This window comes from Ornithorhynchus anatinus, chromosome X2, assembly GCF_004115215.2.
Source record: "Ornithorhynchus anatinus isolate Pmale09 chromosome X2, mOrnAna1.pri.v4, whole genome shotgun sequence".
Lineage (NCBI taxonomy): Eukaryota > Metazoa > Chordata > Mammalia > Monotremata > Ornithorhynchidae > Ornithorhynchus > Ornithorhynchus anatinus.
Window position 1 is genome coordinate 13644247 of NC_041750.1, and position 12007 is coordinate 13656253.

At 52.0% G+C, this 12007-nt stretch overlaps 1 protein-coding gene across 8 annotated transcripts in view; it reads right to left on the reverse strand.

Annotated features, from left to right (window-relative positions):
* Positions 1 to 1596: 1596 nt before the first annotated feature.
* Positions 1597 to 12007, reverse strand: part of CSNK1G2 (casein kinase 1 gamma 2) — a 114005-nt gene continuing 103594 nt past the window's right edge. For 7 of the 8 annotated variants that reach the window (XM_029052435.2, XM_029052433.2, XM_029052431.2 and 4 more), the window contains 5 exons: positions 11457 to 11541; positions 10482 to 10630; positions 8943 to 9026; positions 4317 to 4423; positions 1597 to 3708 (listed from right to left, as the gene is read on the reverse strand). In XM_029052435.2, the coding sequence (XP_028908268.1) occupies positions 3654 to 3708; positions 4317 to 4423; positions 8943 to 9026; positions 10482 to 10630; positions 11457 to 11541 (480 nt within the window). In that variant the 3' untranslated portion in view covers positions 1597 to 3653. The remainder of the gene's footprint in view (positions 3709 to 4316; positions 4424 to 8942; positions 9027 to 10481; positions 10631 to 11456; positions 11542 to 12007) is intronic. The other variant, XM_029052436.2, reaches the window with a different exon arrangement.

Genomic DNA, 12007 nt, shown 5'->3' on the forward strand with positions numbered 1-12007 from the left:
GGTAGCTCTGCTCTTGTCATTTGATGCTCAGCTTTCAGCTGGGTACCTTGTCTGAGGTTCTGTTTTACCATATCCTTAAAATGTTTTTCAGTCAAGCCTGAAGCTCAGTTTAGTTGATTGAATTCTTTGTACTAAGAAGCAGAGCCCAGGTAAGTGAAATCCTAAAAGGTTCCAAGCACTCTATTAGCCACGGCTTCATCCTGTGTCAGATTTTTAGAGGAGCAACTGCAGGGCAGAAAGTACAGGCAAGAGCCACCCTGCTGTCCCACCACATAAATCATGCAGAAGACAGATGCAGAATGGATGCTACCCCACTAGGCTGTCATTCCCCACCTTGGGACAGAGCGGAGGCAGGAGAGTGTAGGCATAAGGCTTACTATACTCTGAGCTGGAAGGGAATTTAGGCAGCCCAGCCCCTAGGCCTCCCTGTAAAATATGGATGGAAGGGGGCTGTCGATCCTCTTTTTAAGGAGTCTTCATGGATGAATATTTCTAACCTCCCTTGATGGTTGTCAGGTGTTTAATCACCCAGGCCTAAAGAGTATATATAGTTCATTTGAAAAAAAAACAAAAAATTCTTTCACATGGCTTATAGGCATCCTCTTCAAGTTCGGGGAAGTCATTGCCTCCGTTTAAGCCCTCCTTTTTTCCAGGCTAAAGATCTCTCCTCTAACCGTTCCTGATAGGAACTTTCCTCTTCTCCTTTGCCAGCACGTCTCCCAATTTCCTGCATCTTTTCAAAAATGTATTTTGCAGTACTCAAGCCACTCTAGGGAAAGGATTTATTCCTGACTCTTCTGGGTTCTCCTCCTATTAAAGCCTCCTGGTCTCAGAATGGTTCTTAAATAAGAGCACAAGCTAACATTCAGCTTATGGTCAGTCCTCTGAGAAGCAGTATGGCATAGTGGATAGAGCGTAGGCTTGGGACTTATAAGGTCATGGGTTCTAATCCCAGCTCTGCCACTTGTCTGCAGTGCGACCTGGGGTAAGACACTTCTCTGCGCCTCTGTTACCTCATCTTTAAAATAGGGATTGAGACGGTGAGCCTCACATGGGACAGGGACTGTGACCACCTCAGCACTTAGTACAGTGCCTAGCACATAGTAAGTGCTTAACAAGTACCATGACTATTATTATTTTCTTGCCATCCCTCTGCCTAACCCCATCTTCCTTGTAGGTCTGTGGGGTTAGTGCTTTGGTCTTTAGGTGTATTTACCTCCTTTTAGTCACTCTTGAATGTCTTCTTGTTGGAAATGGACAGTTTCTGCCGCTGGTCAGCATAGGTTAGGATGGAGAGCATTTTTCAGATGCTCCCGAGAGGGTGAGTTGCCAAGTAATGAAATCCAAACTAGCCAGATGACTGCTTTTAAATATCTGGCGCCTGAGGGAGACCATTAAATAATGGGTTTTGGGTACTGTCACTCCACATGAGTTTTGACTGAGGGTCTTGCTTGTTGGGTGATCATGGGCCTCCACAAACTGAAGGGTCCAATTACATGGCAGACAACAGAGAGGCGTGGATGAAACCGCAGGAAAGGTCCACCAACAGATGCTACCTTCGTGTGCGAATGCAGAAAGAAAGGCTTGACCACAGGGTTGGTTTGGTTTTTTTTATTTTTTTAAAAAAGCCCCTAAATTCTATGGCTTCCAGGAAGCATCAGAGAAATTTAAATGCCATTTCTGTACACTTTTAAAAGCAATGAACTAAACTCACAATGGAAAGCTCTTCTGCTTTGGAGCTACACAAGTACAATCTTTATATTTGGACTCACTTCTGTAACACAAGTAAGTCTTCTAGCCTCAAGCTGCTGTTTCAGCCAAGCCAGATGTATGGACCAAAAAAGTTATACTTGACAGGCAGAGATTCATCATACAGACTAGGGCGGATGCTCCCTTGGATCGTGCCTTTTTTGTGGTTTTTTGTTATGTTTTGCTCTTACCCTCCCAACGTCTTCTCTTACTAGGTGTGTCAGGGGTACAAAAAGCCACATTGAAAGCAACAACCCTACGTGTGCCCCCCCCCCCCCCCACACAAACACACACACACACACTCTCTCTTTATCTTACACCTTCAGGGACTGAGAGGAAATGATCTGGATTGGTTTTAAGGCGATTTTTTTTCCCTTTCTTTTGTACAGGCCGGGAGATGTCCGAGTCACGAAATCGTCAGTAGAATTCAGCAAAGAGTTTTCCATTCTGTGGCAGGCCAGGAGGTTTTGTTTTGTTTTTTTTGGGGGGGGGGGCAGGGTGAAGGGGAGGAGGCAATGTATTTTGGGCTGATGAGACAGCAGGGTGCCCACAGGCTCTGGGGTGCCGAGGGGACCTAGGAGGATCAGGGAAGAGGCACAGTGTGCTGAACTAGGCTTTACCGTGAAGCCATACCCACAGCAAGCTGGGAGTGAGCAACTACCCTGTGCCTCTCCAATCCTGTTTGGAAGCACTGAGAAACAGACCCTGGCTTTGGGGTGGGGGGTGGGGGTTAGTCACCCACCACTTTTAAGTCTATGGGGTTGGGACAGAGGCAGGGCCAGAGCTAGCCTGGTAGTCGTTGGCCCTACACTACTTAGGTTTGTGGTTTCAGACAGGAGTGCTTCTGTCACATGGGCCGGAGGCAGTTTTTAGGCCGTACAGGCTGGTGTCATATTCCCAGCGCTTGAAGGGCAACCCTGAAGGGATCCCCGAAGGGCATCCTGATAATATGGGCTGCTCGGGGTGGTTGCCTGCTTCAGCCATAGAACTTGGGGCAAGCTCTAAGCAAGAGAGCCCTCATCCTGGGGCCAGCAGGGCTCATGAGGTCTAATTACCCAGCTTGGACAGAACTCCCCGCAACCCCAGTCTCTTAGGTTAATTCTCTTGTCTGGCCAGAGGAGCGGTGAGTCTCACTGGTGCTGGGCTGCTTTCCCAACCCCACTCACGGACCCCTCGCCCCTTTCTGTGCTCCCTTTGAACATGTGAAACGTGGTGACCCCCCACCTCGTGGACACTGCTAGCAGAGCTGCACCAATGCCCAGGATTGGTGGGAGGCAAGCGAAAGTGGGCAGGGGTGTTCGATAAGCCTACACAGCCCTCTTTTAAAGCCCCTTGGAGAGAGAACGAACCACTCCGCAAACCAGCTGTCCTTCGGAAGTTCAGCAAAAGGTTGAGAGAGGGGAAAGTGAAATCGGACACCGCTACCTTTGACTTAATTCCAAACAAGAGAAAATGCCGTGGCTCCCACCTTGGCTGCCATTTTGTCTGCAGCGTCAGCTAAGAATGCAACATTTGCAGTCTGATTATTCGAACCCCATTTTCACACTAGTTAGATCAGAAAAGAAATGTACGTAGCAGGGGTGTAGGAGACTTGTTTCGGTCTTTCCTTTTTTTAAAATAGTTAATGCTCTTTATGTGGAACTGAGACACGGATGTAGAAATTTTTGCAAAAAAGTCTTACTTGGAGTAAACAACCACGCTGTTTGGAGAGGGGAGTTGGAGCCGGTTCCAAACTACCCCCAGCACCTGCTAGGGCACATCTGGTCCTTTCCCACCTCCCCAGGGTAGAGTGTCATTTGGGAACGCAGTGGGACACTCAGATCTCTTCGTGGCCAGAAAGTTACAGAGATGAAGGAGCTTGGACTGAGCCCATCTCCTCTTCCTCCTCCTCCCTCCTTCAGGGCTCACTTGTGACGTTGGATGCTTTTCCTCTTCCGCCTCTTGAAGAAACAGCAGCACCTGGGAGAGGGGTAAGAGAAGGAGAGGTCCCAAGTGGGAACACGGGGAAGGGATCTTCCTCTCCTGCTCCCATTTACTTTTCTACTTGGCCTCTGCTTAGACTAGGGGCCCTTGGCCCAGGTTACACCCACCTGTCCCTCGGAACTGAGCCACTCCTGTCATCAGCCCACCTCCCACACCGGACTCAGCCTAGATTCTTGTCTAGCCAGCCAACCCTTCTACCACATGAGCATCCTCTCCTTCCCTTCTTCTTGGGGCTGAGGCACGTGGCCCTGCATGGGAGAAGGAAAGTGGGGCCACGGCCCTAAGGGAGGGCTAATGGGACTTAAGCCCAAGGGGACAGTCGGGGCCCGAAAGGGGCACCAGATGTCCACCACATGGTCCGGCATTCTGTTGCCGAACTGTACATTCCAAGCACTTAGTATGGTGCTTTGCACACAGTAAGCGCTCAATAAATCCGATTGAATGAATTTTCCCTAGCCAATGGATTTGCCAACTCCCTGCAGAAGAAGGAGGGAAGAGGAGAGGAAAAGGTCCTTAGTTCCCCTGCGCTGGCAGCTCTCCTGAATGAGAAGCATCGACTTTAGCTGAGACTCCTTAATTCTTACTTTGTATCATCGGCCACTTCCACCTCTGCTGGGGCTGTGATGGGCGCGTTGGAGTGGCCGGCCGTAGGGTCGTCTGTGTTCAGCTCGCCATTGGTAGAACTCATCACCTAGTTTGGGGAGGGAGAGAGAGGACAAGGTTGGAGGTGAGGTGGAGCCTGCTTCCCGCTGAGCCCACGCTCGAGAGGTTCTGGACCGACATCGACGATCACAGGCAGAGAAAGAGAAGGGTGGTTGGAGCCTTCCCGGTGGGAGGGAATTAGCAAAGACTGCAAGTTTGCCCAAGCAGAACGCCAGTGGACAACCCAGAGAACTTAGAACAGGGAAACTGGTTGGAGAACCAAAAGGGCTGGGTCAGGACAGGGGTGGATAGGGAGAGAGCTAGAGTGAGTGGGACAGGAGGCCACTGAACTGATGTCTGAAAGGGCTCTGGGAATGAATCGGCAGAAATTCAAAGCTGCTCGCAATAACCCTTTACATGACTTTACTTCCTTCTCTCAGTCACCAAAAACCGCTTGAAGACCATTAACACAGGCCCAGATCCCTTGAAACCCAAACCCACCATGGCAAAGAAGACAAAACTCATTTCAAATTCCCTTTAAGTCTCCTGCTGCCTGCTTTCCAGCAGGGCTTGGGAAGTCAAGGCCTTGGAGAGGGGAAGTGACTGAATGACTGAACTGGCTTGCTTAGCATCACACTGGGAGTCAGCGACTAATATGCCACTAGCCCTTCACCACTCCAGGTTTGGCTTCCATCACAGCACTAACCCCAGCTAGGGGTTGGGCAGCAGAGAGGAGAAATGACTCAAGGAGCAAGAAGAGGCTGTTGTTGGGCAAGGATTGTCTATCTCCTGCCGGATTGTACATTCCAAGCATTCAGCACAGTACTCTGCACACAGTAAGTGCTCAATAGAAATGAATGAATGAATGAATGAAAGGAGACCCATAGGAGCAGTACAGGACAAGTCAGCCCCAAAATGAAGCCAGCCAGGTGAGACATGCTCACAGATACAGCTGGAAGAATAGAAGGTGAGTATAGGAGGGCAATGGGAAGAAGGGAAGGAAAGTTTCAGATCCATCTCATGCTCTGCCTCAGACTCCCAGGACCTGCCCCCTGTCCCTTCACAACCTGAACCTGGCACCCTGTTCTGACCTTGAGGATCGAATCAGTCTAGGCCCTGCCTGGCAGGGATCCACCCACAAGGGTACCGAGGCCAAGGGCCCCATGGCAGCTCGGGGGAGGCCTAGCCTGGTTCGATTACCCAGGGTTGGGCTTCAGCCTGGATCTTCCCTCCCCCACACCTATTTGGAGACGCTTTCCCCGCAGGGGGAAGATGCTTGCACCTTGCTCGCTGTCCCTACACAGAACTCCCTCGCTCGCAAGCTGGCTGGTGGGCTGGCTGGCAGGTGTGTATGCAGAGCGCCCCAGTCAGTTGGTAGACAGGTTCCCTCCCCACAAGGAGCTTAACAGTCTAAAGGGCTCTCTACCTGCTAGCTCACTACACCTCAGTTTGCCCACTTTGCTCCACTCACTGGGCCTGATCCTCATCTTCCTCTGGCCACTGACCACTTGCTCATGCCCTCCTTTCTGACTGGAAGTCCCTCTGCCTTCACATCCAGCAGACCACCAATCTCCCCCCTCCTCCCTACCCTACTGAAATCCCACCTACAGGGGGCCTTTCCTGATCAGGCTCATCTTCCCCCACAACTGCCACTTCAATACTTCCATGTCACCTAAGTCTTCAGGTACTCGTTTCTCTCTCCCGACCCTGTAGCACCTACCCTCTACCTGGAATTGATTTTCGTGTCCCACTCCCCTGCTAGACCGCAAGCTTCTTGACGGCAGGGATTTTATGTCTACAGAGAAGCAGAGTGGCCTAGTGGAAAGAGCACGAGCCTGGGAATCAGCGGACCTGGGTTCTCATCCTGGCTCTGCCACTCGTCTGCTGTATGACCTTAGGCAAGTCACTTCACTGTGCCTTCACTTACCCCATTTGTAAAATGGGGATTAAATCCTACTCCCTCTTTCTTAGAATGTGAGACCTACGTGGGACGGGGACTGTGTCCAACCTCAAACTTATATCATCCCCGGTGCTTAGAACAGTGTTTGCCACAGAGCAAGTGCTTAATAAGCACCATCTTTTTATTTTTCACTAATTCTATTGTAGTCGCTCAAGCGCTTAGTTCAGTGAAGTGCACAAGAGTAAGCACTCAATAAATATTCAATAGAAGATGCTTAGCTCTGCAACACTTCTCAATCAACAGTGAGTTCTCCTATGGGTTTCCCCAGCTTGGTCCTCTGACCTTGTCTGGTTCTGTAGTTAGCTGGGGCAGACCTGGGTCACAGGATCAGCTCTAGCAGCGCCAGTGACCCAGGCTTGTTTGCGGGGGATTGGTGGAGATCCAGCTAAAAAAGACCAACTAAAGGGGCCATTCTCCCTCAGGAGTAAGTCCCAGGTCCACTATCCGATTGAGAGAAGCTGGAAGCCCAGGACCCAGATCCCTTTGCTCTTGCTGCCTGCTCCAAGCCCCCAAGAGAAGGTTCGAGTCTGTTTTTTCACCCATCCCAGCTGGGCTGGAAGCCCCGAGCAAGCCTGCAGCACAAGAGTAGTGAGACTAAGGATCTGGTCCTAAGATTCTTCCATATGTGGAACGCAGGCCACTAACACCACTGAGAGAGGCCCTGCTCCCAAAGCCTGTTGTGAAGTTCAGAGATGAATCTCCACACCTTCCCAGGCCTTCCATCTCATTAGTCACTTAAGGATTCTTCTCTCTATTCCCTTGTGTCCATTAGGTCTGGTCTCGTCTCTCATTCTTCACTCTGGTCTTGTCTTATGCCATCGAGTCGTTTCTGACCTATAGCGACACCACGGATACATCTCTCCCAGAAGGCCCTGCTCTCCATCTGCAAACGTTCTGGTAGTGTATAGACTTGGCGATTTCTGTCTACCATCTCCCCCATTAGACTCAATGCCCGTCAAGTGCAGGGATCACACCTTTCACTTCTATCCTGTCTCCCATGCACACAGTAGGCCCTCGACATCTCAGGGACAGGACTGCTTCTGGCATTCCCTTTCAGCCTCCATCATCACAGCTGAATGAAACCCTTCACTCAGCCACGCCCAACTGGTAAGGGAACTGAGGAAGAGGTAGTCAATCTTCTGGAGGTTTTCTCTGGGTGTTTTTTCCCAAACTGCCTTAAAACCTCTTAAACCCCCCGCCCCCCCAATTTTAGAAATTCAAGTGAACATCACACTCGGGCACTCACTGGTGCCAAAGCAGATGCAGGGAAGGGACAGGGGGCCCAAGTTGGCAATGAAGAACAGTACTCATTTCTCCTTTTTGCTCTCAGGGCCCATGGGCAATTTTCCCCATGGGGCTAGTGGCTCTGTGGGAAGCAGGGTGGGTGGGAAGGCAGTCCTGGGAGCCCAAAGGCTAAGGGAGTGTGGGCCAGAAGCTTGGGGCCTGGCTCCGGAAAACTCCACCCTCCAGCAGGTAGGCAAACCTGAGCCCAAGTCTTCCCACAGCAACCTGACACACCACAAGTGTTGTGGAAGTGAACCTCAATGGATCTGTTTGGGGGCCCAGAGCTACTTTCGAGGTAGAGCTTAGGTGGCCGGTGAAGGGTCCCGAAAAAACCCAGATCACGAGGCACAGGACGCTACATGCATCATGTCGGCCGGCAAAGGAACGTGATGACATCTTGAGGCTGCCATTTTGAGGAAGTCTGCCCCATCTGGCCAGGATCAGGCTGAAACCAGTGTTTCTCTGGGGCACTCTAACCCCGCCAATCACATCGGAGCCATTGTGTTCCCCCTACCAGGTCCACGTGAACACAGACGCTGCATCCGAGCCACGGAACTCAACAGCAGGAGCCGTGGCGGAGGAAGGCTGGCTACTGAAAATATGTACACTCGACAGAGAAGCATCTGGTACCACATTAGTCCCCATCAGGGGACTGGCTAGCAGAATACTGAACTGCCCAGTGAAACCAGTCACATAGCCCCTCAGCCTCACAGTGAATCCCTAAGACCCTCACCCAGAGCAGGATCTGGATCATCTCTTAAACCAAGCCCCACAGACTGTGAGGTTTTATACCCTGGAGGCTGCTGCCTCCCTGCTCTGGAGTCTCTCTCTTGTTCCCTTTGATGGTCTGATGCCTCATACTCTACTTTTGTCCACTCCCATCCCTGACACTGAAATATGAGACAGAGAGAGGCAAACTAGCTTGCTGTGGGAGAAACTGACAGGCTCTCCCGAGCCAAAGCTGAGGCCCCATCTTGGAAAGAAATTCAGGCCTTGGGTTTCTGGATGGAAGAGGCCCACACAGTGAGCGTTGGCAGGAACCGAGTTCTCCCCACCACCTCCATCCATGTGATGAAAAACACCCACTTTAGGTGGGCATTCCCCCGCCCCCCAGCCCCCTGGAGGGCAGGGACTGGTCTTTTACTTCCGTCTTAGGTTTCTCGGGGCCTAGAACAATGGTCTGTGGACGGTCAGGTCTCAGTCAGTGCTGCTGGACAATGACCAACCATTCTGACGACAGGGTCCCAAAATCCCACAGGAAACATTGGGAACATTCTATGGGCTGGATTTTGAGGGAGTTGGGAAAATCCCTTTCATTTCTTACCTGATGTTTGGTGTGTGGCTGTGCTTTGTCCCGGGTGGGTGGCTGTACAGGGACGTCATTGTGAATTGTGCCGATTGGAGTCGGCTGGAACACAAGAACACAACAAAGAGGGACCGGTGAGTGGCCATCCGGGTAAGCCATCTGGGGCTGGGCTCAGAATTCTGGTCAACAGAAGCCAGGGAAGAGATCGGGTAGGGGCCAAAACCTGGTGCGCCCAGAGCTGCTGCTGCCTTGGAGCACTTTCCGCAGAGGTAGGATGGCAACGGTTGACTGCTGGCCATGGAACCCACCAGAGGGTCCCCTTCTCAGCCATTTTACCCGCCTCCTCCCTCTGCCTCCTCCCCCCCGGCCGACGACCCAATCCCAGTACCCCAGTCCTCAAGGCTCCAGGATGGGTAGGAATCCGGCTCTGAGGTTGCAGGTTGCCCAAGTGGTGATGTAGTGAGAAACCACTGGAGAAACCAGGAAGAAATCAGCGTGGTGTCTTCCCTTTCCCAGCCTGCTGGGCCTCCCCACCTTGCTCTGCCAGGAGCCTGAGTTGGGGGACTGGGAGTTGTCTCCTTAGGGCTCAGGTCCAGGTCCAGCCTGGACCTTTTACACAGCCAAGCTGAGCTTGCCACAGAACTCAAGCAGTGAAAGCACAGAAGGTCAGAGGAGGAAAAGCAGTAGCATCTGACAGATGGGCCAACCGGTGCTGTTCAGAGCTCAACCTACTCCTGCTGAGATCCTACCTCACAAAAGGGCTGTGGGGAGTAGAAAATGAGATAATTGATGTGAAAGCCCCTTGGACAAGCAAAAGCCCGCTATCCATTCAAAAGAAAAAAAGGGGGGGTGTAGTGGGGAAGGAGGGGGAATCCCATCACTGATACTCACTTTGCTGGGAGTTTGCCTCAAACTTCAGTGCTTGGAAAAGTGAAACCCACTGATTTTCCTAGGACTTTCCTCACAAGCCAAGAGTTCAAGATGGCACACTGCCACTTTCCAGCAGGCAGTGCTCCCCCGGCCCTCTCAATGCAGTCCGCGTGAGCTCTCTCACGCCAGCAGCCGCAGTTCCAGGGCTGACCCTACAGGGACCAAATCCTTTCACGTCTGCGGACTTCTGAGAGCCTGCGAATGGGCCATGCCCAACTAGCAGAGCCTGCTTAACCTAGACAGAGTCAAAGAATGGGGTTGAGCTACAGGGGCTGAAAAGTCAGCCTCGTCTGGATTTTCCAACAGCTTTCCTGTCCATTCTGCACTTCCCGGGCTTGGTTAGCCAGCTACCTGCCCTTCTAGCAAGCAGAGGTACAGAAGCTGGAAACTGCCACCAGCAACAGGGGAACTGGGGGCTCACTTAACGAGGGTAGGAGGGGGAAGGGAGGTCCATGAGAAGCGGGAGTGAAGTGCTGGAAGAAGTTCCGCGGCATCCTCTCTTCCCTGCTAGAAGCACCGAATATCTGGCTGGGGAGCCCCAGAACATGCCTGAGTATGTGGACTCTAGGTCCTGGGCCAGGCTGCCTCTAGGGAACAAAGCAAGAGTGCCTGTTGAGCAGCACATACCAACGGCTTTCCAGCCCAGTCGTATTCATAATCAAACACAAATCCATTGCGGTCGAAGAGGTCCGTAAAGAGCTTCCGCAAGTAGTCGTAATCGGGCTTCTCGAAGAAATCTAGCCGCCGTACGTAGCGCAGGTAGGTCGCCATTTCCTCTGTAAAGACAGCCCGATTGAGGTCAACACTTGGGCTCACAGAAAAAGGCCTGTTGGGAACTGTCAGGAACCCCAGGGGAAAAAGCAAGTGCACGGAAGGGCCACCGTGGAGTCACATTTCCAGCCTAGCCCTGGGAGCCGGGCTCAGGAAACGCAGCTCACACCTGGAAACAATCCAGGGCACAAGATAGGAGGAACAGAGCTATGGGAGGGTGACAGGGCTGGAGGGTCAGACATAGACACACTGCCTGGCAAAGCGGCTGGGGACTCTGTTTACCAACCAATTACACGGGAGTCCAAATCATATCCAGCGTGCTTGAAAACGTTTGCAAAAATGCCTCAGGAGTCTCTAATTTGAGGGATCATGAATGAAGCTGGTTCAATTTGGGGAATAGTGGGCTGAGAAACCCAGTTGTATTTCAGGAGTCACATTGCTCTTGGGGAAACAACCAGACCGGCCCTCTCCTCTGCTTCCTTTCTCCTGCTATCTCCAGCCTTCCGGTTGGAGTGGAAGGGGAAGACGAGGGACTATGGAAGGCATCGGCAGACTAGCTGGGAGAGAGTCGAAGAGGATGGGGTCGGGGGAGGGTCTTACTGTGCCCAGAATTTCCTGGACTTCAGAGCACACAGAAGAAGGCCAGCCCCAAAGAGCAGGTTGGCCCTGACCAGACTGGTTCCCTATGCATGCTGGGAAAACAGGTGCCCCCAACTCAGGATAAAGTACCCTCTAAATAGGCACTGGAGAGCATGCTGGGATGGATGCTACTGGATCTGTTGGGCCTCAGAATAAATGTTCTTCTTGGATGCATTCAAATGGGGCTCTTACCTGGGAAGTTTTCACAGAGGACTTCCACTGGTGTGGCTCTTTTGGTGTCTCCAATCTTCTGGTACCTTTCCTTTAGTGTGTCTGCCTGAAGGAGTAAATCAGTAGGTCAAACTGCAGCAGCAGCCCAGAGGCTCCAGGCTCTGGAGACAAAGCCTGACTGAAGCCAGCAGCCAGACGGAAATGTGGGCCAGGGAATGATCAGGCAACCTGCCCCTGTCCCTTCCGCCAATGTAGCCTTCACCAGATTTACTGACTCCTTTCTCCAGGCCCCAGCCCACTGGACCCGGCTATTACTTCGGCCTCTGGCGGGACTCAAAATTCATACTTGGAACCAGAAGAATTTCTATGGAAGGGCACGTTTCCTGGGGCTCAATCGACAAGAGGATGACACTGGGACCCAAACTGAAAACGAAACCTTAACCTCTACCCTTTCCCTCCCCGAGAGTCCCCTGGGCATGCCGGATGAAGGGCTGTGGGGGATTTAAGCTGCAGTGGCCCATCGTGCAGCCTCTCTCTCCACTGGACTGCTGAGCCAAACTGCCAGGATCCCT